This window comes from Sander lucioperca, chromosome 19 (genome assembly GCF_008315115.2).
Source record: "Sander lucioperca isolate FBNREF2018 chromosome 19, SLUC_FBN_1.2, whole genome shotgun sequence".
NCBI classification, from domain to species: domain Eukaryota; kingdom Metazoa; phylum Chordata; class Actinopteri; order Perciformes; family Percidae; genus Sander; species Sander lucioperca.
The window spans coordinates 11222344-11248564 of record NC_050191.1 but is presented as its reverse complement, the minus strand read 5'-3'; the positions used below and the strand labels follow the sequence as shown (position 1 = coordinate 11248564).

The 26221-nt window shown below is 42.5% G+C and overlaps 1 protein-coding gene across 3 annotated transcripts in view; it reads right to left on the bottom strand.

Moving 5' to 3' along the window:
• The window catches only part of fut8b (fucosyltransferase 8b (alpha (1,6) fucosyltransferase)), an 88872-nt gene that overhangs the window by 20822 nt on the left and 41829 nt on the right, over window positions 1–26221 (bottom strand). For all 3 annotated transcript variants that reach the window (XM_031321800.2, XM_031321803.2, XM_031321802.2), the window contains exons 2-4: window positions 15009–15624; window positions 7649–7767; window positions 6408–6570 (exon numbers count right to left, since the gene is read on the bottom strand). In XM_031321800.2, coding sequence (XP_031177660.1) covers window positions 6408–6570; window positions 7649–7767; window positions 15009–15211 — 485 coding nt within the window. In that variant the 5' untranslated portion in view covers window positions 15212–15624. The remainder of the gene's footprint in view (window positions 1–6407; window positions 6571–7648; window positions 7768–15008; window positions 15625–26221) is intronic.

The window sequence follows — 26221 nt, the reverse complement described above, 5'->3', positions numbered from 1 at the left end:
TATATCTATATCAAAATATAAAAAGATGTATACTGTCCACATCAATATTGCCCACCCCTACTTAAATATGCAGACGAGTTTTGTAAACATGAGCTTGACTAAGTGAACTTGCATATTTTATACATGTTGCATTACATACTTGCATATCTTGTCTGTGACCTTACTTTTAGTCCAGATAGGATGCTTACCGTTATGTGCAGACATTTCTTAGAATTAACTTTAACTGACCCTATGCAATTTTCTGCACAGAAATTCTCCTCAACAAAACGTACAGCCAGATGATAGTAAACTACTGAATCATGTGACTTGTGTTCTCCAGCAGGAAGATTGCGAGACCAAACCCTTCGCCTACAAAAGTCCCTACATTACGTAGGGCTTTAGATAGAACATCCACTAGACAGCATATGTTAATAGTTGGTGTGTTTAACATTACTGAGGCTCATCATGGTTTCAGAATGTTTCAAGTGTTGTTGTGTCAAGCTGACTGATGACAACAACGTCTTTCTGGTTGTTTAGCTTGTTTTTGGATTAAGTCTGCCATCTGCAAAGCCTCCGACAGCGAATTTGTGCCATGTCACACACCGCCAACTATTGTGACCATCCACTTACAAACATGCCCATGAGCTCTGATTCTTGCAGCTAAGGGCAGATACAAACACATCACACACACACACACACACACACACACACACACACACACTAGCAAGCTTAATTTATTACTCACTTCTTTGACCTAAATCAGTCACATTCTGTGTGACTGAGAGTTATTTTGCATATATTCAGTAGTGCATGCAAAGACACACACACACACACACACACACACACACACAGTAGATAAATGCAACATGTCCCATTTCAGCAGTGTGGCAGGGTGAATAGTGCATTTTTCTACAAATAAGACCGTATCATTACTCATTGTCCCATTTTGAAGCTGGAACCACAATGTGTGCACAGATGTCAAACTCTCTTCTAGAAACGCACGGGGGAGCAATCACCAACTCTCTGTGGGAAGGAAAAGCTAACCTGACTGGCCGCAAAACTTAACAAGAAGGAATCGACAGACAAGCCCTGAGGAATTTGGCAGCAAGACAGGGGTACACCACACCGCCGTGATGTCCCTATGCATCGGGGTGGGTGTATGCTCTTATGTGTGTTTAAATGTGTGAAGCTTGTGGGCTTCCCCAGTGCTTCTGATTGGCTGCCGCCGCTGGGCTTGGCAGCAGAGCACAGTTTTTCTGAGTACTGATGATGCACCAACGAGAGAGCTTTACAAGGTTTCAGGCTTACATTACAGCATGAATATCACCAGGCCAGGTAAGCCAGAGGATAGGCAGAAGGGAGGGAAGAGAAAAGATACTCTTTCACTGGCCTATAGGCCCATAGCAAGCTCTTCTATGACAAAATGTGAGCCATTTGGTGGGAACTGAACAGTGAGTTTACCCTATTTGCCACTGAGCCCTTAAAATGGGTTGATTTCATTCCTTGTTTCCCTTCCGACACAACAGTTTCAGCCAGTGTCCTATCCATCCTGTTGTATCAATGATCAGTGTTTTACACTATTTGGGGTTTTTGGGATTCACCCTTAGATTGAATTGTTACACAGTTTATGTCTATCATACTTTTGGAGAGTGATTCTTCTTAAGTTTTCTTTGTGTTTCTCTTCTTTGGGTTAGGCATAAAAAATACTGCAAATATGTTTAAGTTTATCATGTTAGTTTATTGATTTCAGTTTCAATTTTGGGTTTTTAGTGAGACCTTTATTTTCTAAAGATATAGTGACATAAGTTCAGACCACACATTGCATTTCTTTGCAGCATGTACAGTACTGTGTAATACAATTTATAAATAAATCCCTAAATATCTCAAACATGTAGTAATTATTATCTACACAGTCACTTTTCTCTGCCCAAAATGTAATATTTCATTCTTAATATGCTTTACTTAGTTTATAGATTAGATTAGAGTATTAGATACTATTACATAGTAGAGAGCAAGTTAAAGAGTAATTAGAGCTGCAATGATTGTCGATTAATTGATGAACAGAAAAGGAATTTGTAACACTTAGGATTTTTAATTAGTCGTTTAAGTCATTTTTTTTCAAGTAAAAATGGCAAAGATTCACTGCTTTCAGCTTAAAGTGCCCAAATTATGAAAAAATCACTTTTTCTGGGATTTGGGGTGTTATTTTGTGTCTCTGGTGCTTCCACACACATACAAACTTTGAAAAAAATCCATCCATGCTGTTTAGAGTGAGATACGGTTTCTGAATGTGTCCTGCCTTCAGTCTCCGGGTGAGCTGTTCAAAATCGGCACGGCTTGTGACGTCACAAGCCGACAGCAGCAGGCTAACCGCAACCATTAGCTCGTAGCGTTAGCATGCTAACACTATGGCTAACGCTAGCATGCTAACGCTAGCATGCTACCTCGTTCTCAATAGCAAAGCACTGCTACAACACACACAAGTTCACCATAATCTACAAAAGAACTACTTACATGTGCGCCCTCATTTAGAAGTCTCCCAGCTAATCCTGCCTTGTAACTGACCGAAGTTGTAGAAACAGCCTTTCTTTTACTGTCTATGGAGCTAGCTAGCTGACATGATCTACATCTGAGCTACTGGGCATGTGCAGTGCAATCAAAGATAGTACAGAAGAAGAAGAAGAAGAAGAAAAGAGGTCTCACTCTGTAGCTAAAACAGAGACCAGCTGAAAAGAGGATCTGCAGCAGTGAGAGAGAGCACTGCAGTACAACACAAATATGGTGTTTTTTGAAAATTAAACCATGTAAACTTATTCTGGTACAACCTTAAAATACAATTATGAACCTGAAAATGAGCATAATATGGCTGCTTTAATATATAGCTTTGGACTTTTGGTTGGATACAATTATATTTTTATATTAATTATATAAAGATATTTGAAAACATCACCATTAGCTCTTTTTTTTTTCACTGACATGGTATAGACTAAATTATTAATCGGAAAAATAATCAGCACACTAATCAATAATGAAGATAATCAATAGTTGCAGATTTAAAGTGGAGTTAAAAATTATAATAAGAATAATAATCTCTCCTCATTGTCCATTTGTTACCTCTTCTAGAGCTTTCAACCACATCACGTAATCTCCATCAGCAGATGGAATTTGACCAGTTGTCATGGAAATATACGTAGATGTTTAAATCTTTTTTTCCTGAGTGCTTTAAGTACCTTCTAACTTTGAAACTCAATAACATTGTTTCAGGTCATTTTTAACTGAGACTTGGTATCAAGATACACTGTGATGTGGCGGTTTACTACAGTATATGTTACTGATACACAGGCACCAGTATGGTGATACACTCAGAGGTGTTGATTACCCGTTTCCGACATTTCCCGTTTCCGACATTTGAACTTCGATTTGTTGTGATTTCTGCAAACGGAATTTCATTTCAGCTGTCTCTGAAACTAACAGCTCTTCATAACGCAGCGATCATTTTCATTGGGAGAGAAGGTAAGTAATTGCATACTTTTTTTAATGTGCTACATTTCTATTTTACTCGGGAAGTATAACAGACAAGGACCTTACTCACTTCCTGAGCAGAATTTAAATGAGGAAGCCGTGCATTTACACGAGTCAAACGTTTCATTGCTCTTTCCACCTCTGCCCCTATCTGTGCTGGCTCTCCCAGCCTTTGCCTTCAGCACAGAAAGAAAGCCGGGGGGCTTAGATGGAGAGTGAATGCACGTGAAAGTCTGTGACTGTATGTGTGTGTGTACATGCATGCCTGTGTGTATAGGGTGAGGAATCAGTCTTTGGAAAGCTGCTTAGGCAGCAATGACTAAACAATGGGCCCTGTAAGCCACTTCAGAAGGATTACAATGAACCCCTTGGCTAAGTAACATCGGGCCTTTCTTCATTCAGCCGGGTGGAAGCCATCCACAAGACAGAGAGAGTGTATCTATGACCTTTGCCCTTTGTTTCTCAGCAACCACCGCCAGTGCTGCTTTCAAGTTCTCCCGTCAAAAGCGTCAACTTTTGACATCATGAGTAAGCAGAGCCATGAGCACCGCCAACTAGGGCTGCAGTTATCGATTATTTTAGTAATTGAGTATTCTACCGATTATTCCATCGATTAATCGAGTAATCGGATAAGAAATACTTTTGTTTTATTGAAGAGCAATAATATACAATAGTTTGGTTTAATTTTTGGATAAAGCTGCATTTTTACATTGCTTACAATATCATCTCTCAAAAAACTAAACATATTAAGTGCATTTTAGTGCCATATTACATTGTTTCTAAAGAAAACATTTTCTGAAATGCACTAACAACCTCAAACTAAGGCATACATGAAACATACGCGAACATTACCTTAAGTTGTGCAACTTAACTTTCAGAACTACAAGTTTCAACCTGAGACTGATCTGTATATAGGCCTATATGTAAATATTAGTTATCCTCAACCTATTTTCATTCATATATTTGATTACAATGTCACACAGCTCTGTTACACTTGTGCTAGTAAATCGTTGATCAGCTGTTTCTCCGTGAAGAGAGAGAGTGAGAGAAAATGGTGCAACAATCAGCTGTTTTTCCAAAGGGATAGTCAACAAGTTGGCTCTTTAGATCAAATTGTGGTCACCACTACATATTTTTGTAGTTGTTGTGTTTGGTGTAGTTTCATCGTCCATACGACTCTGTGATTTACTTTTGTCGGGTCCGCTTCGTGGAATGGAGGAAAAAGTTAGACTCAATGTTTTTTGTTGAGATGCTGAAGCATTGACGTCGTGCTATTATTGTGGTACGCTAGTTCGATTTTGCAGTAGACACACTGTACAGAGTTTTCGTTTTAATTACGTTTGAACTGAAACTTTGGACACTTTCTGTCATTTTCTCCAGCCTGTCTCTTCTCTTAGCCCCTTACGCTCTTTCTTCATTTTGTAATCAGTCTTCATGGTATGTGTCGCCAGCAGTGTCTGCCCGGTGTGCGACAGTAATAATCCTCCGTGCGGAAACACCGTGAGCGATACAACGTTGGTAACATTAATTAAACGAAGCTTCGAGGCAAATCATTTTGCATCGAGGATTTTTAGTAATCAAATTATTCGAGTTACTCGAGGAATCGTTTCAGCCCTACCGCCAACATCTACCCACCTAGGGCTTCCGCTATTTCACTGACAATTATCATCCTCAATGAATCTGTGGATTATTTTGTTCAAATAACTGATTCATTATTAAGTCTTTAAGATGACAAAAGGTATGATTTGAGAAGGTAGAAACAGAGAATGCTTACAATTGTTGCTTTAAAAGTTACTTAAATAATGAATCAGTTATCAAAATGGTTCATTCTTTGTCAATTCTATCTGCCTTTTCCATTCAGGTTCTGAGACACTCATAACTGGCAAGTGTGAAGTGTCAAGCTTTCAGTTTTACTTTAAAATCATCATAAGAAGGATGTAGGAACACCCAATTTATAAAAAGGGCTGGTAGGCCTACTCTTATAAATGTTTCAAACCTATTGCTGATGCAATACTTGAGTTTCAATACTAATACTTACTTACCTCAAAGTAGCCAAAGTTCCTAAATGTTACATTTGTCTAAATGCAAGGAAGAAGTAAAGTAAACAAAATTAAAAATCGAATCAAACATCGAATGTCAACTTTTGGTACTTGACAGTTCGATAATCTATGATTGCTTTTTGGTCGACACCAATTAAGTATTGAGGTTCAATACCCAGGCCTGTATATACCAGGTGGGCCAGCTGATTGCTCAGTAATATCAGTTAGTTAGGCTAATGGAGTCACAGACCTAGATATATATATATATACATTTACCAAAAAGTAAAACGTCCTTAAGGAATAAGAGTCCCAATACTTGATGAGAGTGTGTTAAGTTGAAGAAACAACACACAGAGAAGAAAAACAAACAATCACACTCACATCTATGGGCATGTTAGAGTTTCAAATTCACCAAATGTGCATGAGTTTTTACTGAGGGAGGAAACCGTGACAAACATAAGAAGAACATGCAAACTCCACACAGAACAGCCCTGCCAGCCAGGTCTGCTTCAACTTCCTTCGTGGAGGTGACAGTGTAATTCATTGAGGCACTGCCCCAATAACAACAGTCTGATTTACTGATTTCAGTGTCAGCTCAGCCACATATGTAATGGCTTTCTTCAAATCACTGTGGAACATTTTGACATCACCACTTTAAGATTATGTTTTGGGGCTTTTCCCTTTATTATAGTGACAGTGGATAGACAGGATAGGGGGAGAGAGATGGGGGATGACACGCAGCAAAGGGCCGCAGGTCAGATTCGAACCCGGGCCGCTGCAGGACTCAGCCAAAATGGGGCGGACGCTCTTACTGGGTGAGCTAGAGGCCGACCCGACATCTCCACTTTAAAGAAACTACATACTAACCTCTCCTGGTGTCCCAGGTCCTGCAGGAGCGTGTCGGCGTACTTCTGCCTCTCGCTGAGCTCGGCGTTGGCCAATTTCTTCACCTCGCTGCGAACAAAGTACCAGAACTCCTTAACACCATTCTCCACCGTCCTCCGCAGTTCCTCCTGAGTGGGCCCTGGGCCTGCAGGGGGGGTAAGTAAGAGAGAACGGCTCACAACATAACATAACAAAGATACTCAGCTGGCATGACATTTGAAACACAGGCATGATCTAAAACAATGAATCGATGACGTTAACTTCAAAGCAGCTCCACAGGAATACACCTGGGAGGAACGAGACAGGAAAGGATGCCAGGTCTTAAGGAATGTTTGAGCATTAGATTACATGAGTCTAAACAGGCTAATGGCACAAACCAAGCTTTTGGAATATAACCATTAAAATGTTCCTCTTTTATTCTTTGTCCCTTGGTGTTGCTTTGACCTAAATAAGGAGCACTTGATCACTTTTTTTTGTGCGTCGTGGCCCTCTCTCATGTCTTTTCCCACACAGTTCTACCAACAGGAAGGAACTCTATACCCCAACTGAGCCAAACAATGTGAGGTAACCCACATGGATAACACAGCTGACTGCTCTGGTTTCTGCGGAGAGAAACAAAAAACAAAACAACCCAGGAACGGGAAGGACAGCCTCAAGCGTCAAGAAGGAGGAGGTGGTGGTGAGGGAAAATCTCTTTTCTTCTACCTTCCTATGTTGCACTCTCTCTTCTCTCCTCATTCTCTCCCTGGGTGGAAAAAAAAGCTGGAGGGTATTTTTAGCTTTTTCCTCCCCTGCGGCAAGATGGAAAGGCTGACCCCTTGCTGCCCTTTACGCTCACATGTCCTTTATTTTCTCTCTGTCTGTCTGTCTTTTCTCTCCTCTCTCTCCTCTCCCATTCTGCCATCGGGCGGCTTCCACTTCATTCACACTTTTCCCCATTCACCTGACAGCTTTCGTGCCCCTCTGACCACTGCTTAGAGTGGCAAATACACACATAACCCTTCCCATCCGACGGCACAGCTCTGCCGTCATCGCTCCTGAGCTACAGCAGGTTTAACGCTGGACACGTCTGAGATTCCTGCTGCAGGCGTAAGCTCACATGAGACGTCGACTGGTTTCCACCATATATAGTCAAGACTGGTGCGGACCTTCAAAATCAATCCTTTCCAAGCTCTGTGCCAAATCCTTCCCTGCAAACCTTTACATGGCCCCGCCCTGCTTACCATCTCCAGTGAGTTTCTGGAAGCTGTGGATCTTCTGTTTGGCTCTGGTTAGCTGGTCCTCCAGGGAGCGCAGTCTCCCTGCAGCGAGGGACCCGGCTTCTGCCTGACCCTCTGGTATCCTTGGGGAGAGAAACACAAGGAGAGGATGTGATGGGTGAGCATGGGAGCATGTGTACAACGAGAGAAGGAACACAGTGCAAAAATGTCTTACTCTGCAGAAATCCCCTGCTGAAATGATAAAACTGTATCTCAGTAAAAGTCTAATTAGAAAAAAAAGTTGTACTCAGTGTAGTGTTGCAAGTAATAAATAATTTCATTTTTCAAAGAAGCTATCAATCTTTTTTGATTACTCAATTAAGTAAAAAAAAGACAAATCATGCCCATAAGTTTCCAAAGCCCAAGCTGTATATTATATATTTAGTAAAACAGCAAATCCTAAAATTTGAGCCACAGTTTGGCATTTTTACTTCACTTACACTTTTACTTACTTTGCTAAATTCCTTAAAAAACTAAAACAATCATTAAAATTGTCAATTGCTGACTAAGCAAATGGTTCAGCACTCACTTCATGTAAAACTATTGGATAACGTGTTATTAAACATGATCTTTCCAAAGCAATGCAAACTAGACAGGAGACTGAATTTCTGCTTCACTTATTTTGATTTGGGAACACCATGGATGAATTATCTTGAGACATACATCGTTTTTAAGTGGGCTGCAGATTAGATGATTGACAGTTTTCTCCCTCACTTAGACTTCAACAGCAACCATTCCTACACCTGACTGGATGACCACACCACTCACTTCAAATTCCTCTCCCACCAATCAACCAAAATCAGCCTCTGAATAAAATATTTCAAGAAATAGTGCAGGCCACACATTTGCAGGATTCGGCTTCATTTTATATTTACAGCACCTAGTTTTAATAGTCATTAACGATGTGCAGGGGTTTGGAGAAGCAGTGAGAAGGTTTAATACATGAGTCGAAATTCCAAAAAACACAACTACATCAAAGCTATTAAAGTGCAGTCAACAGATTAAACATAATTTGTTGCTGTCCTTTGACCATTTAACAACAGCCAAACTGGAAATCCCCTTACATTATTGTACATACTGTATGCTGATTGGTGCTGCAGTGGCCAATGTGAGCATGCATGACAGAGATTTGTGCTCAAAAGCATCATATTTAAAGAGCGTGGCAAATTAACAGCTGATAATCTTGCTAACTGCTCATTATAGTTGAAATGATGTTTGGGCAGTCTTTCACTCCATTTAACGCATTGCACATTATAATAATTAATAAGCTATTTTCAAATGCATATATGTAAATGGTCTGTGTTAAAAAGTGTATGTTTCTAGTGTCAATTATGGCTCCCTAATAAATACAAATATATAAAACATTTTCACAGCTCCGTGTCGATAAGCTATTAATAACTACTGCATGCATGTAATGAAAAACACAAATGATTTCAAATCAGTTGAGGAGAAAAAAAGACCTGCCACTGACATTATACCAAATCAATTCCTCTACATAAAACTATTAAAAATGGAATATGTATGAATGCACAGGGGCATTGGCGAAGTACTGCAAAGGCCATGTTAATTAGTCATCAAGGCATGCAAACTCAATTTGCTCCCTGAGTGAGGAACATCAGTCGCTGGCAGGCATAAAGATGAGACTTTTAAAGTTGCAACAGCCCTTCTTGCTGTTCAAGCCTCGGTCCCTGAGAAGCCCTGTCCTCCTACTTCACTGAGCACTAACTGAGCATTGTGCTTCAAAGCAATGGAAATAACAAGAGAAAAGGATGGATATGTTAACTTCTACATTATGTAACCGTGTGATGGACAAGAATACCTTTGCATCATGGGTATTTATATGTAAGTCTTAAATTAATGCACCCTTTCTCTGTGAAATCTGTAAATGCCAATTCCAGCTGCCTGACACAGATCTTTTGAAATAAGACCCAGGTGCATTTCCTTTCCAAGTATCAACTCTGCTGTCTATTCCCACAGCTAAGTCTGTTCAAACAATATTCAACAGGATCTCCCAAAGGCCACACCCTAACCGGCTTGTCACACAATTGTACAGGAAGTAGGCCTATTTCCTAAGTGACATCATTTCCCAGGGGTTTTAAGTGCTGCTAAAACTGTAACATAAAGCAACATGATACATACTTGAACAAGGCAGAAGAAATAGGCCAGACCAGCACAGGCTAATAAGTAGAGACGTGATACAGAGGTTAGCTAACATGCTCCAAAGCTGCTGCTGAGACACAATACTGGTGCAGGCAAACCACAAGCATCCCCAAACAAGATATGTAGATATAAAATATATCCAAACACTCAGCGGTATCAAAACCCACAGACACACACACAGGAAGGAGGCAAATACTGTACACAAATACACAAATGATCCCTGACGGTACCTCTAGAGGACCTGAAGCGGAGACGAGACAAGGCAGCTGGATTTGACAGTGTCTTAATCAAACGATACAGGAGAGCTAACAGATGAGAAAAACTCTGGCTCGGGGGAGACAGGGCAGAAAGGTGGGGGGGAAATACTGTGGAGCGAAAGACTAAAGCTATGAAAGCGTGGGGTGATGAGCCCCACCGGCACTAAGCACTGAGTCGGAAAGCAGGTGAGGTTCAGCATGCAACCCAGTTTCCTCCGAAATGCTGCCCCAGCTGTCGCTCCATTGCCTCCTTCCCCTGCACCTGATAACCATGGAGTTCACAGGGTGATCAGAGCCGGGCGGAGCAGTTTGAACAGTGGAGGCCTAGGTGGCACTGCAGCGCATATATGTTTCCGTGGTTAGATTGAATATAATCTGCTTGACTTCAAAAGAAAACCTTCTGTATGTGCTGACCTGGAAATCCATACATATGGATGGAGATGTAAAGTATTCTGGGAGGTGTAGATGAAAGCATGCTACATTAACACAATTTGCCTTTAAGAGGAAAACATTAAGAGGAAACTTTGTTCCCATAGTCTGCATACCTTCCTATGTTGCACTCTCTCTTCTCTCCTCATTCTCTCCCTGGGTGGAAAAAAAAGCTATATATATACTGTACGTGTGCGTATGTGTGAATGACCACACTGTGATGCATCAAAGACGGGACTGACATGCTCCAGCTTTTAAACTCACTGTGTGTTAAACAAAACCACTTGACTCCAATAAGTCAAGCTTATTAAACCACAGGAATGTGCCAGTGGGAAAACACAAGTAAACACTATAAATGTGTGGAAAGGGTTGGTCATTACCATGAAAACCCGCTACCGCTGCTCAGAATTGGTTTGAAAGACCTGTTTGAAGACATGATAGGAACAGTAATTGTATGACTGTATAATACTGCATTGTATATGTACTATAGTAATTATGTATATCAGTTGTTTGTGCAAATATTTCTGCATTGTGTCGAATCAGTTAATCTTGCCTTGACGTCTCCTTCCTTTGCTGTCTCCATGTTATGTCCACTGACTGAACAGTATAATTCCAAGTAAACTGATTCTGAATGGTGCATTCTTGCTTTGAATGCTTCAACGCCTCAGTACACCCAGAGCGAGCCAGCTCCTATCCGAGCCGTACTTGACAGAGATGTCCTGACCACAGACAGCTTGCACAATAGGGCTAGTGTATGTGGTAGTAAACCTTCACTCGCCGTGCCTGAGCGACGGCAGGATCTATGGGAGTTCAGGTCGTGAAGCAGCTGCAGAATTTGTTTGGTGGGGCTGCACTGGGTTAAAACCATTACAGGATAAATTAATCAAGGCCTTCTTGTACATGCGTGGACAGTGGCTTCACTACACCAAACTATTTTTTAAGTTTGCATTTGCATTTTTATTTTACGTGAAAGATAGAGACCCAAAAAAGGCATAAGCTAAGACATATGCAAAAAGTAACACATGTAGACAAGATTTGAGTGCAATGACTGCAGCCTCCACAACTCTTCTCATCCCCTCATTCCTCATTTTCCATTTCCTCCTTGCTGCTCTTTACTTAGTGCAGTCCTCACGCCATCCATCATGCTTCCCTCCTCTTGGCCTCCTCTGCATCGCCCCCTCCCTCCCTCCATCCCTCTGTTGGCATGCCTGGGGGATCGATCAGGTCCTCATCGCTCAGCCCAGCTGTCACTCTCACCCCTCCATCCCGCCGATGTCACACCATCAGGCAGGCGCGTGTCATTGTCTCCACAGGAGCCGTGGCTTCGTGCCCGAGGTGACTGACAGCTGCAGAGAGGGCGGAGCCAGGCAGACTGAGCAACTCGACCTCGTGCTCACCTCTCATTAATGCTGCTGGGTGATTGGTAGGTTGGCATGCCGCCTGTCACTCAAGTCTCTCAGGAATGGCCTGAATAACCGAGCCACTGGACTGAATCAGTGGGCCAGCCAGGTGATACTAATTTGAATGTGAGCAGTAGTTGATAGATTGATTGATTTCACATGACAATTCTAATTCTAAAAATTATGGAGAGTTCATCAAAAATAGGTAAACCGTGATAAGTAGTGTGTGAAGTATCCATTTAGCAGGTTGCATAACTAAGTATCGTCCTCCTCTCAGTGATGCTACACAAATTTGAAATTTCTGATCAAGAAAATCAATATCCAATGCACACTGCTTCAGCAAGACTATCACTCTCCATCATAAAGCGAACGAGACAATGTAAACAAGATCCCTCCTGGTATATAATGAATGCACAACACTGCCCAATAATGCATTACACATCCATCTAGTGCTGTTGTGGTGTGATGATGACAGTAACCAAGTTAAATCCTACTGAACTATAAATCAGTCTCAATGCAGTTGGGTTTCTACTGCGCAACAACTCAACACAAAGGTGTAATAATGTCAGTTTTATGGGTTTAAATCTCTCTGAGGCTACTCATAAAAAACAAATGCAGTAATGTGAAGGTTAGGTACTTTGAATGAAACCTTTATTGTCTAATGTCAGCGTGATGCTTGCAAAGAACCGGTTCTGCTTCTTGTGCAACATTCAGAGATTCATGTTTTCAGTCCAAATCTGCAGAACGTGCATGTCAGTGAATTGGGTTAGGCGTGCGTTGAGCTAGTCGATAAGTGAGCTATTGAGTTGTTACATAGTCAGTCAGTCTGTGACAACCTGCAAGCTGGAGTCTGGCTCGGCTCCATGCCTCTGTCAGCAGTTTGGTAGTGGAATAAGAGGGAGGAGGGAGGTGAAGAAGGAGCAAAACGAGGAACAGGAGGAGGCAATGAACGGAGAAGGGAGGGGCTGTGGCAGGAATGATGGGCAGCTCACTAACAGCCTCTTTGCGTCAATTAGGGCTCTAATATAAGGATAAGAGACACTACAGGGAGGTGCAGTTCACTCCTGGGCCTGTATCTGACCACTGCGCACACACGCATGCACACACACACACACACACACACACACACACACAGAAAGACACAAAATTGAAAAGAGGACAACCCAACCCGTCTCTGTCGATAGCTCACAAAGCTTAACCTCAGAAAGCCAGTTGCCTGCTTTTGGCTTGCTGTGCTGGATCCTTAGCTGAAGCAGAAGCTTAGAGGGACTTGAGAAGGCATTGTAGTGCTGCCCCAGTGAACAACTGTGGAGGCCTCGGTCCCAGATCAACAACTGAACTCAATAACAAGCAACAAGCGTGCAGTGTGTCGGGGACCCATCTGGACACTGGTCGACTGAAAGCTGCACTTGTTTTTTATCTCATGAATTACACCTTTGTTTCTGAGCCAATTTTGAATAATTACAAAAGCAAGGGATTTAATCAGGGACCAGCTGTCTGAAGCAACGTGTGTGCTTGTGTTTTTATGTTTGTGTGCGCCGATAAGGGGCCCTGCATCAAAGGGAATCTGAATATCACAGAAGAGCAGCAATGGCAACATCTGAAGCTCGAATTCCTTGTAATATGACGCACACCAGGACACACTCCAGCATTCCCTGCACATGCATGCACACTCAGTCGGACGTACACACCCATGTACAGACCCAGAGTTTGTGTGCGAAGAGAAATGCTGTCAGCATGCGGAGATGAGAGCAGAACCATCTGTCTCTCTATTACTCATAGCTTGAATGTGTGAATGATGCTTTGTGGTTAATGGGGTCGTACAATGTGCTATTGTCTGCCAAAATAACACAATAAAATCTGGTGAGGTGTGTGACAGTCCATCCATCTGTCTGTCACACACAGTATCTCCACCTCCACTGATCAGCTTTTGATGAAACTTTGCAGCAACATTTGTTTAACTGTACGGGGCACAATATGCTGATTTAATCATATGCTGATTACATTTTCACAAAAAAACTAAAGAAACAATCATCTCATCGCCACATTCTGGGATTTGTAAAATTACTCTGATTAGACTACCAGGGAGCTGGAAGCCATACTTAATTGCTGGACTTTGCAGAAACTTAAGGGAATGATGCATTGCACCATAGTTTTTTTTTCTAACTTCAAAAACAAAAGTATACTGACCTGGCAAACAAAAGTGGCACATTACATTTAGGGCTGCAACTAACGATTATTTTCATAGTCGATTAATCTGTTGATTATTGCCCAAGATGAAAGAGTTTTTATCGATTATCAAAATAGTTGCCGATTAATTTAAAAGTTGACAACTAATCGATTAATCGTTGCAGCTCTAATTACATTTGTTTGCTCAATTGTGCTTTTGCGCAAAAACCTTAGATCCACAGATCCAGTAGTGACAAAATTCTGGGAACTGATGCATTTTACCAAAGCACTCAAAATGTGATGTTACATCGACTGGCCCAAGCAGGACCTTGCCAGAGCCAAGGAGAAGGATATGCTGACCTGTAGATTATAATGGAAAAGGAAGATAGTGATTCAGCTATTCCTGTTGGTGAGGTTTGTTTCTAAAATACCTTGCTTAACTTTCATTACGTTTACTTGAATATGGATGTTCTTTGTTTTGATCATATGTGGGATATGGTGTTTACATGGGAATAGAAGGAGAAACCTGGTAATTCATATAGGATTTTAACAGTGTCCAGGTTTCTGAACTCCGTCTGCGTGCAGGTAATTTTCACTCCTCGACATCTAGGCCACACTATTATTTCTGCACCGACTGAGTCACCTCAGTGGTTGACGATGAACCCTCTTTGGTTTCTGGCTGCCTGGACTCACATGCCGTATACTGGTTTCAATCACAGTAATCCAGCTAGTGTATTCAGGTTTCTTAAAGCCAGGTATGGGCTTATCCAGTTATCTGAAACTAGGATGTGATTTCTGTAACCACATAAACAGAATACTTATACCCATTTAAACAATCATTTTAGGAAAAGAACATTTGGTGTTGTTACAGTCAATCCACTCAGTTTCTAAAAACCAGCTTGTTGTTACCTGAGCGATTCGGCCATGCGCCGCAGGTCTTCATTCTGCTGCTTAAGCCGCTCTAGCTTGGCCAAGATCTTGGAGAGCTCCCGGCTGGACCGCTCTGGGTGTTCGCTATCCCTCACCAAGTGGCCACCGATGTAGAAAAGGAGCGTGCCCCAGGCCAACAGCACCAGGGTAATCCAACGCCATGAACCCGCCCAGGGCCGCATGGTGCAACCTTGCCCACCCAGAAATGCCTCTTGGTGTGCCTGTACACCCACCGACCCACCGGCCTGCCTGCCGGATGTGCACACACACTCTGTGCCCCGTCACCACAAGTGCCACAGCGCCACCCTTGGCATCGGCATCTTTGCAGGGATGGTGTACAGAAAATGACAGATGAGCGGGAGATGCGTGTGTTTGTGGCTCAGGGGTGTTTAAGAAAAGGCAGCAGGTGTTTCTCCAGCGATCAACCAGCCTTTCCTGCGTGTGCTAAAGCATGGCTAGCATGCTCTGATGTCTGTGTTTCAATGTCCCATTTGGTGACTCCTCCCTTCCACCCAGCTCTGTGTTGACCAGCTTGTCCCACACCGTCTTGCTGTTTCCTTCCAGTCCCACAGGATTCTTTTATTGGAGTTGTTTCCTGTAAAAACAAAGAAAGACATGGGAATTAGTTGAGCTTATTGTTTTGTCTTGCAAATACTTTATGTGCTTGTTGGTTAAACAGAAGCAAATTCAAATCAGAAAAGAGCTAGGCCAGCAAACCAGATTGACAAATACTCCTGAAGAGGAGAGCCAAGCATGACACATGCCTCATATAGTGCCACACAGAAACAGAGAGCACAGAACAGGGCAGACAGACCGACACAACCCTGTCTCAGCAGCCTACAGGACTGATCAGCATGACACTGCAATTTGCATTTACATAGCGATGTGCAGTCCCTGAGCTATGCTGCATTGCTGTTGAGGCAGGACAAGGATGTTTAACTTTACAAGTCCTGCCTGCATTCACATTACACACACACGCACGCACTCACTCACTCACGCACGCACGCACGCAGTACCAAGAATACATCTGTTATTTCCTCAACATCCTATACCGCATCTTCAACCACATCCTAACACAACCCACTTCCAACACTTTCTCTCTCACTGTAAGTTAAGGCATGACTAAGCCTGTCAGTTAATGGATTTGTTTGGAGACAGCTAAAACCCACAAAGTTCTCCACGAGCATTTTCCTCCTTCCCAAATGCTCGCTGCCATCCCCATAGCCTCCGTGACAGAATGCAACATTGTCAAGGTGATACGGTGAGCTCACTGGAGCAGAGGAAAAGAAAAAAATCCCTGAATCATCACTTCCCTTCATCCCAAAGCAGCGGGGGAGATGAGATCGTCGCGTGCCGGGTTTACGAAGCAACCTTCGCTGTCAACTCCCCAACAAAGCCCTGCCACGCAACTGAGACTAGTCGTGTGATGGGATGAAGACTGGCAGGTGTGTCGGTGCACACAACATCCAAGTGTGTGTGTATGTGTGCTATCATCTCTGAGTGTGTACCACAGCGTGCTGGAATAATGGCAAGCATCTCAGACTTCATGTGATTGGCAATGGTGGGGTGCGGTTGATTGACATGTCGCAGGAACACTGGTGCCTCTGCCTGTGAGTGTTCAAGACAGAGGAAAGTGTTCCTGCTGGGGTTCGCCTGGCAGCACAGAAGTAGGTTAACAGTAACTCATGTTTACCATGACAGCATGGTTAATAGGTAGGACGTATGGTGCCATGCTGTAATATCATAGAGACTGTTCATGCTTCGCTGGCGCAAACTGCCCAGAATGTAGCAGCTGAGCTGAGATCACTGGAACAATGAGGTGCAGACTATTCTCCTTTATTTCTTATTGAATGATTTGGGATTATTGAAATCTGTGCAGACATTACTTCCTTGCCAGTGCTTCTGTTGTGACTAACCTAGGCTGACACAAAGGTGACTCTTCTTTATGCATGCAGCACAAAGATGTGCTGAGCTGTGTTTTATTTATTTTTTTAAAAAGAGCTGCAAGAGGGTAGTACTCCACCAGCTATTGCACCACTGGGACTTTACTAAAAGGCAGGCTACAAAAACCCTTGTCACTGTGTTTGAGGAGCCATAATGAGGTTTGTGCTCAGTAGACTAAAACTGATAAATATTAAACTGTTGGATGAGGCAGGCAACTGCTACCAAATAGGATATGGGAATTTTTTTGAGATAACACTTCTAGCTAGTTGTTTGGCTTATACTTGAACATCAAGCTGAGCTGGTAATATATGTATGGCATATTAACAGAAATTACCATGAAGTCCTTGCAGTTAATGGCCTACCTGGGACACTGGTTGTCAGTGATATCAATTCAGATAACACATAGGTAAAAGCTAAAATGTGCTATACACCAGACTATAACACATGCAGTAAAAGTTTTATTTACCAGCGCTGATGATGTCATCAGGGCACTGATGCTGTCATCAATTGTTTGTCTCCAATTTGGCTTGTGACTTGAGGGAAGGTCTAATGAAAAACTGGGAATTGTAGGGTCTAGCATTTCTGAAGCTTCACTCATACTGGGGACTAAAAGTCAGAATATCTCACCTTTGCTGCTTTGATTTTGATTACTAAATTGCTTGAGCACCACTTTAATAGCCTTAAAATTCATTAACATCATTTTACAATGTAAAAAAAAGGATCAGCGTAATCAAAGGTAAAAGACCAAGCACACAGAAAAACACATCCGTCACACTAAAGGTCATAAATGTTGGTTTTTGATTGTTAGAAATAGCAGCATTTTCAGAGTCTGCTGACCTCACACTTTTGGTGAAACTGTTACACAGTCTAGCAACATTAATAGCCAAAGCAAATTCACCCTACAGTTTGAGTAAAGGTTTTAGAACAGTGTGTGCTCTCTGAGTAATGTGACCTTATCTCAGTGTGTAGAGGTTAGGTAACAGAACCTGAGATCAACTGCCTGCAATTAAATACTGGAAGCACCCAATAATCATTATTAAAGAGATGTACTCGACTTCAGAGGGTATCAATCTGCAGGATTAATCTGTTAATTCCGTTTTAAAATTAAAGCCATCTTACCTAACTGCATATTATGACAATTATCAAATCCAATGAATGGCTTCAGAAAATGAGTGAAGAAGGTTTAACCGTTTCTTTTCAACGTTTAGCCTTGGCTGTGATGCAGTGGCAAAGGAGAGAAGAAACACATTCATAGATCGCTGTGTTTTCTAACTAAAAGAACAAGGAGACCTCTATTGAGTCCTGTGTCAGCAGAATGTGGCCTGATTAGAGAGAAAATTATACTCTACTACAATTTATTCCACCGATGAAGATCTGGTAGTGTAATATTTCATAAGAGATATTACTGGGTGGGACCGAGCGCTGGAGATTTTTGCATTTTCTCAAACCTCTCACATTTGCCCTCGAGTCACCACGAACCGGGGTCCTAAATAATGGAAATTATAATAATGTCAGTTAAATAAATAAATTAAAGTTCCCTACTATGGCACAATCATTTCTAAGTTGGACTGTGGGACAGATATGCTGACAGTGGGATTTTAGAGAAATTGGCCATTGGCTCTTTTTTTTATTTTTTTATTCCACTTTCTTCCACCAAGCCCCTCCTTCCTCATCTTCCCAGTCAAATGCAAACATGATTGCGAGGTCTTGGCTACTACGGACAAAATGAAATATGTCACAGCTTCCTTTTGAATGCGCAGTCTTCCTACTTTATAAATGGAAGGAATTCTGTTAATTAATGGGCTGCTCCACCTTCACGCTCGCTCCCCAAATCTTCTTCTCGACCTTGCATTTCAAACATCATCGCTCGCCCACAATGCCCTTCACCTAGCTGTCGCGGCAACCAAAGGGGCTGCTCGGCCGGTAAAGGCTGGCGTGGTACATGTGGCACTGCGGGGCGGACTGTCACCGCTGTCACAAAATGCCTGTGTGCTGCAGCAACATGCAGGAGCCTGAGGGGTCAGCAGAGATGACCTGTTTTCAGTCCTGCTGGTTAATCTTCAACGTGACTCAAGCCACAGCAGAGGTCATCCATCAGCGGCTCCGGTCTCCAGGCAATAAGCACCGCGATGAGGTCCACTGTTGAATTATGCATGGAGCTCGGCTGAGGACGGCTTCTATTACACCAACACAACCACTCCAGCTCGGGGACAACTGGAAGGGACTGCATTTATACCATATATGTCACTTCTCATCCATGTTGGTGCAGGAGGGTGTATTAGTATGTGTTGCTACCTAAAACAACCCTAAAACCGCCTACACGTGATAGGCGGCAAAACCACTTTGCGCTGGCCGTTCCATAGATTTCCTATGGGGAGAGCGGTGCCGCCCAACTATGAGCTGCGCTCAAATTCAAATTATTTCAACTTAACCTAGTTGCTGCTGACCTTTTGAAAGCGCAACCAATGAGATAACAGCTATCGTTACCTAGCAATGGGAAATAGCTTCCTTGCCACCTTCGAAGACAAATACCTGTGCTGCGCTTTACTCTGCACTTTGCTCTGCGCCCTTAGATGTATTACATGTTATGGCATGTAGCATAGTGGCAGAGATGTGATGTGTGTGTCTGGAAAACAGACAGGTAGGAGAAGATCAGGAATAAATGCAATGTAGCATTGAAAGGATACCAAAGGAAAAAAATGTAAGATTGGACAGGAGTTATATTTTCGTGTTGATACTGTCAAAAGTGTTTGAAATACATTTTCAATCCCAGTATATGACCAGTTTGATTTGAGATGTCTGAATCTCATTATCAGCTTATGAGCACAACGGAGGGGGCAGCTTGCAGGTGTTTGGACTACAGAAATGCAGCAAAGGAAATATCAACTCTGACTCTGGCAGCAATTTCTAATTGTAATTATTTATCCAGGGATGGTTTGCTGAGCAAGCTGTTCTTGCGAAACAGCCTTCTTTATAGCCATAAAGCTACACTTATTTTCACCTGATAGCTGCCTGGTGCGGCCACAGTTTCCTACAAATAGCCACTGAGCAGCCTTTCCGGCTATTTTCTCAGCTGGTCTGGAGGTTCAATCTGGCGACCTTTCAGCCTCTACCCCAGTTCCCAAGTAATGGATCACACTAATGTAGGGAACACAGGGGTTGACACATTTCAAGTGCCAGAACCAAAGACACTACATAGTAGATCTAACAAAGACAAAAAAAAATGAATCAGTGGATGTCACTTAAAATGGATCCTAATGTATTTAGTCCAAAAAGCTGCAGCAACAGGGAAGAACAACACAAATGCTTCAGGGAGGCTTGCAACCTTGAATGTTTTCTCCCTTGTTTCCTGCCATTTGCATTCAAAAAACAACATTACGATTACATTTTGAGTCTTATTTTTTTTTTCTTTATCAATATGACTATCAGCAAACGTCTGACTGACGCATGCACGCACGCAAGCACGCACGTGTGAGGTTTTTAAAAGCTGATATTTGTAGGGCTGCCACCTCTTAGTCAATTAGTCGACTAATCGGTCGTTTTGGTCTTAGTCGACTAAGATTTCTTTAGTTGATGAGTCATTTTTTATGCTTATTCATGTTTAATTACTCATTTCCAAGAAACTTATGAGCACAAGATTTAAAGTGGTGCTTTTGCAGGATTAATTGTGGAGAAACTCAGTTTTACAGATGGTTCATTAACTACATTTATATTGTGCTTTTCTAGTCTTAACCACCTCTCAAAGAGCACAGCTCTGTCGATTACATCAACTAATCGATAAATCGACAAAATCATATAAGTGTTAGTTGACTAAGAATTTCTTTAGTCGAGGACAGCCCTAGATATTTGATATATTTTTTGGAGTCAATACCTTTACAATTACGTTTAATTGAAATAAAATGGAGAGATTTAGTGGTTCTCCACCAGAATGACACTTCTAGTAGAGTGAAGAAGTCTTTAAAACAGCATTTAGACCATTGTGTAGGTTGATAGTATCTACAAAAGCAGAACTCAAGAAAAATGAAATAATATAAAGTGGAAAAAAATTTACAATGCCTTTTTGGTATCCAATCAAACACTTTTTGGGAAATGACATGTTTGATTTAAGATGTTTGATTTTCAACATAGAATAGCTTATGAGCACAATGGAGCTTGTGGGTGGACAATACAATATCAACCTCAGCGGGTCATACTTACAGCCTATCTTGAATTTGTAGAGGGCCCAGATATGTCGAAATCTAGATTCACGAGCATTAATATTTTGGGTTTAAATTGTGCTCACATGACGCATCCTAATTTATATCTAATCAAATTATCATAACTTACATAAAGTATTATCCCAGCATTGGTGTACTGGTTGCACTTGACTTAATGGGAACTTGGAGGCCACAGTGTACATACACACACTTTCATCCCCGAGCACCGACTATCTGAGCGGGGCCTCCACTTGAAAGTACTGAAGGCAGCCCACCTCATCGTAACTTTGAGATTAAGTCTCGCAGAAGTGGCTAAAGGTCTCAGAGAAGTTCTAGCCATGCAACCGCTGAGCCCGCTACAGCTTGGCATTCAGTATCAGAGCTAAGCACACAGCCTCTCCTTCAAGGTTATCTCTGTGGAGAATTCGCTGACAGCAGAATCCACATGCACACGCATTCACACACGCACGTGCACTCACACGGTGACACAAAGATAGGTACCCACACACACACACACACACACACACACACACACACACACACACACCTACCTCATTGGCCCGGGTGGGGGTGGGGGCTGTTTGTGCTGCCGGTTATGCAAACAAGTTTTTAATTAGGATGGAGGGACATATCATTTGCAGTAAAAAAAAAAAAAAGCACCAATCATTCCTCTGTTTATTACTTTTTATGTCCAAATAAAACAGGGACCTGGGCAGAGGACCCAACTGCCAACCCAATCTGTCTCCTGACGAGTGAAGGTGGATCTCGGGGCTCAGACATGGTCAAGGACAGCATTGTAAATTCACTGTGTCAGTGAGGGTGATGAACTGCCTCTGCAACGGTATGTGTGTGTCTGTGTGTTTGAGGGAGAAGGGAAACGAGCCAGAGTCGATGCCACTCAAGCAGCTGCATTTATCATGCCTGGAGCAGAAAGGGCATTAAAAGGTGCAAGTGTTTATTTGGGAGGGTTGCATTGAAATTGTGGGGCTAAACATCATTACATATTGATCATTTACTTTAGGGCCCTGACACACCAACCCGATAATCGGCCGTTGGACAGTCTGGCGAGGTCAGTGACTCAAGTCTGTTCGGTGTGTTCCGTGCTGTTGTCCGTCAGAGGAGCTGTCAGCCTTTATTTTGGCCGACCCGACATGCTCAGTCAGAGACAGGGCAGTCGGGACTCACCTGGAATTGGCGAGCGGATGAGCCGCTCAAAATCTGACAAAAATCTTTTAAACTGACCTTTGTAGATCTGAAATGAAGACAGATTCAGCAACTGTATGGCCTATTTCTCACTTAAAATGTTTTCAGAAACACGCTTCGGTGAACTATTGACAGTCTGGCTGTGAGAGAGAAAAAAGACCCACATGACACGTTCGTCCTATCAGCTGCCGGTTTTCATTTTCTGGGAAACAATACAGAGAAGCGCCGCCTGCAGCTATGGAGATGTATTACGTTTCGCGCACGCGCAGAGCGTACGCTCAAGTCGGCGTCGCCTCAGTGTGTTTTGAGGCATTTTTTTTGGACCTCGGGGACCCGACTGATGAGTCCGACTGCCTTTTCTGCCAACGGTCGACTGTCTGGTTGGTGTGTAACAGCTCTTAAACACAGCAGTGTTGAAGATTTGCAAGGAACAGAAAGGGGGAAACTCAAGGTCTGAGTTATCCATCTACCTTGAGCTATATTGCTGCTTGGACACACACACATACACACACACACACACACACACACACACAACACACACAACACACACAACACAAAGTATGTTCCAGTTTCTGTTCTTCGTAATGAGTCCCGATGACAGCTGACCTTTCACGGCCTGGGGTGCCAGGGATGAGCTAGAAAGGTGGGGGCAGTGAGGGAGGGTGGATGGGCCTGTGATGACCCCATACAGAGGGTGCCAACCTTCATTCAGTTACTTTAAAGTGGCCTAATGAGTGACTGAATACACAAGAGAAAATAGAGAGCAAAAAGAAGGGATATGAGAAAATCAGTGGTCAAGAGAGGGAGAGAGAGGAGGAGGAATAAAGAGGACAGCCAGAGAGAACAGCTACTGTTCACTGCTTCTACACTGTGCTAAATTGTGTGATTTTATCATCTGAATATGCAGTGACGCATATTGTGATACACTTGGATCCACTGAATATGGATTTTGCTCAGATTACAATCAGACCTTTGAAACAAGACCTGAAAGTTGTCAGGCTCACATTGTGATTACAATTCTATGTAATTTGGCCACAATCCACAATGAGAGCAACCTAAAAAGATGGAATTAAAGGTGTTCTAGAGCAGTAATGGTAGTGTGCACATCCCCACCGGTGAGGTGCAGGGCAAAAAGGGGCTGGATACAACTGAAAAGAATGAGATGCCCGCACTCTGCTAATACTCCCATACATTTATTGTGCTGCAACGTTTCGACCCTGCTGGGTCTTCCTCAGGCAAATGGCATTCAACAGTGGCTCAAGCATATACATAGGGCACAGACATGGTCATCTGATCATACATCAGCTGAGCTCATTTAAACTAATTACCAAGGCCTTGATCAGCTGAGCTCATTTAAACTAATTACCAAGGCCTTGATGGGCCTAAGTAACACCTTTACCATAGCCATCACATAAAACCATTAGTGATAAAATTGCATATACACAATATACACACACAGACAATGAAAAAAGAAAAAAAATGGCCAAAACTCTAACTTACAAAATAGCATTATGTGCTACACTATCCCACATTGACACTATTTTTCACATTGACATTATTTTTCACCTCAGACCAATCCCACACACAATATCACAAGAAAAGACATTACAGAAAAGGCTTTACATCAAATTCTTCATTTAAGCCTCGTGCGTGCGCACGAGGATCTGTGAACATAGGAGCAGCATTAGAACGGGGGACGAACGCAGTTCCATAGCTGCCCACTTTAAGCGAGCTGGTCACAACGTTAGGGCATTGAGATATGTTGGGGTGGAATGTGTTAAAGCAACACTATGTAACGTTTCCCACTTTGGTCCCCCTACAGGTTGTCTCATTGGAACTACAGCCGCGTGAGCTGTAGTTCCAATGAGTAGAGACAACCTGTAGGGGGACCGAAGAGGGAAACATTACATAGTGTTGCTTTAAGAATCCTCCAAGAGGGGGCGATCATGGTAGAAGGCTTCTTCAGAGAGAAACTTCTTGGATTTATTACCTCAACACAATGTCTCCAAACGGCTTAAATGAAGAATTTGATATAAAGCCTTTTCTGTAATGTCTTTTCTTGTGATATTGTGTGTGGGATTGGTCTAATGTGAAAAATAGTGTCAATGTGAAAAATAGTGTCAATGTGGGATAGTGTAGCACATAATGTTATTTTGTAAGTTAGGGTTTTGGCCATTTTTTTCATTTTTTCATCGTCTGTGTGCATATTGTGTATATGTGGTGACTATGGTAAATGTGGTACTTAGGCCCATCAAGGCCTTGGTAATTAGTTTAAATGAGCTCAGCTGATGCATGATCAGCTGACCATGTCTGTGCCCTATACATATGCTGTTGAATGCAATTTGCCTGAGGAAGACCCAGCAGGGTCGAAACGTTGCAGCACAATAAATGTATAGGAGTATTAGCAGACTGCGCGCATTAAAGTTGTTCTAAACATAACATTTTTTAGTTTTTACAACCATAGGAGATTTAATAGGCATTTCCAGGTGGAGTGTGGATGTGCAGCTATGTTAACCTATGAAACACTCTTTGTGATCAGATTTTAAAAAAATCACACTGAAATGGCCTGAAGTGTAACCACAGTCCAAGTGACAGGGCTGGCATGAAAGTAATGGGAGAAAATAGGAAATGGCAACGCATTGAGAACAGTCAGAGAAGGAATGTATCTGAGGTGGAAACCAGCAGTTAGTGGACACAGCCAAAGAAGAAGACAGTATGAAAAATTGTCCTGATCTCCTATCGCAATATCCCAATTAAAGCCAAGATTGACTAGAGCAGGGGGATTGGTGGTCTCTTGCGTAATAAGTTACATTTCCAACACAATAGGCAGTGCACCCCACCCCTGAACACTCCCTACCTCACTTATCTTCTGCAACAGAATTTACAGTCAGCGGTTAACTCCAATTATACCCTGGCTAGGGGCAAAAGTCAAAGTGCCCTCTCAGAGGCCGAGCCTTGAATGACAAAGCAATGCCAGGGGGAGAAAAAAAATGGAGAGGAGAGCTGTGGCAGAAGAGATCCAGACAGCAGCAGTGGAGGAAGACTAAAAACAAGGAAGAGCGAAAAGTAAACAGCACAAGAATGCCCAGACAGCAAGAACACCAAGGAAGAAAAACAGTGACAGAGAAAGACAGGGTAAAAATAAAAAAACAGGAGTGTGGTAGGAAAAGTGGGAGCCAGAGAGGTGGTAATCGGAAGAAAGATGGCGGCTGTAGACACAGAGACAGAGCCGAAGAAAGTTCCCAGAGGGTCCCGAGTTCTGACACATACAGAGGAGTTCTATAAACAGCAGTAACACACAGCTCCCACCGATTCATTGCTCTCTGCTACATTACCTCCATTCTCTTGTCTTCAACCCTTAGCTCCTTTGCTCTGTGACCTTAATCCCCACACTTCGAAAACATGTCAGCAGGGAGACAGGTGACATATCTATTCACCCTCTGCTCCGCCTTGAAATCTTGCTGATTCCAAGACAAGAAAGGAACATGCAGGAGGCTGTTGATTATAAGATTAAACATTTGTTGAAACAAATGCCTTACTTTTCAAATAACACACCATTCCATATCTTTTTAAATGCCACCACTCCAAACCACTCCACACCAAATAAATTCTTGCATAAGACGTAAAAAAAAATGTTTAAAATGACTCTTTGTCTTTGCATTAATGCATTTTAAGACAGCTCTGCAGATATAGAAAATGGCCTGGTGGTTCAGTTATAGGCAGGATGTCACCTCCAAGCAAGAAGTCCCTGACTCTCAGCTCACTGGTCTTTTATGCATCGACTTCACCCTCCATGTTTGCTCTTCCCTTTGAGTTTCCTCCAGGTGCTCCAGTTTCCTCACACACTCC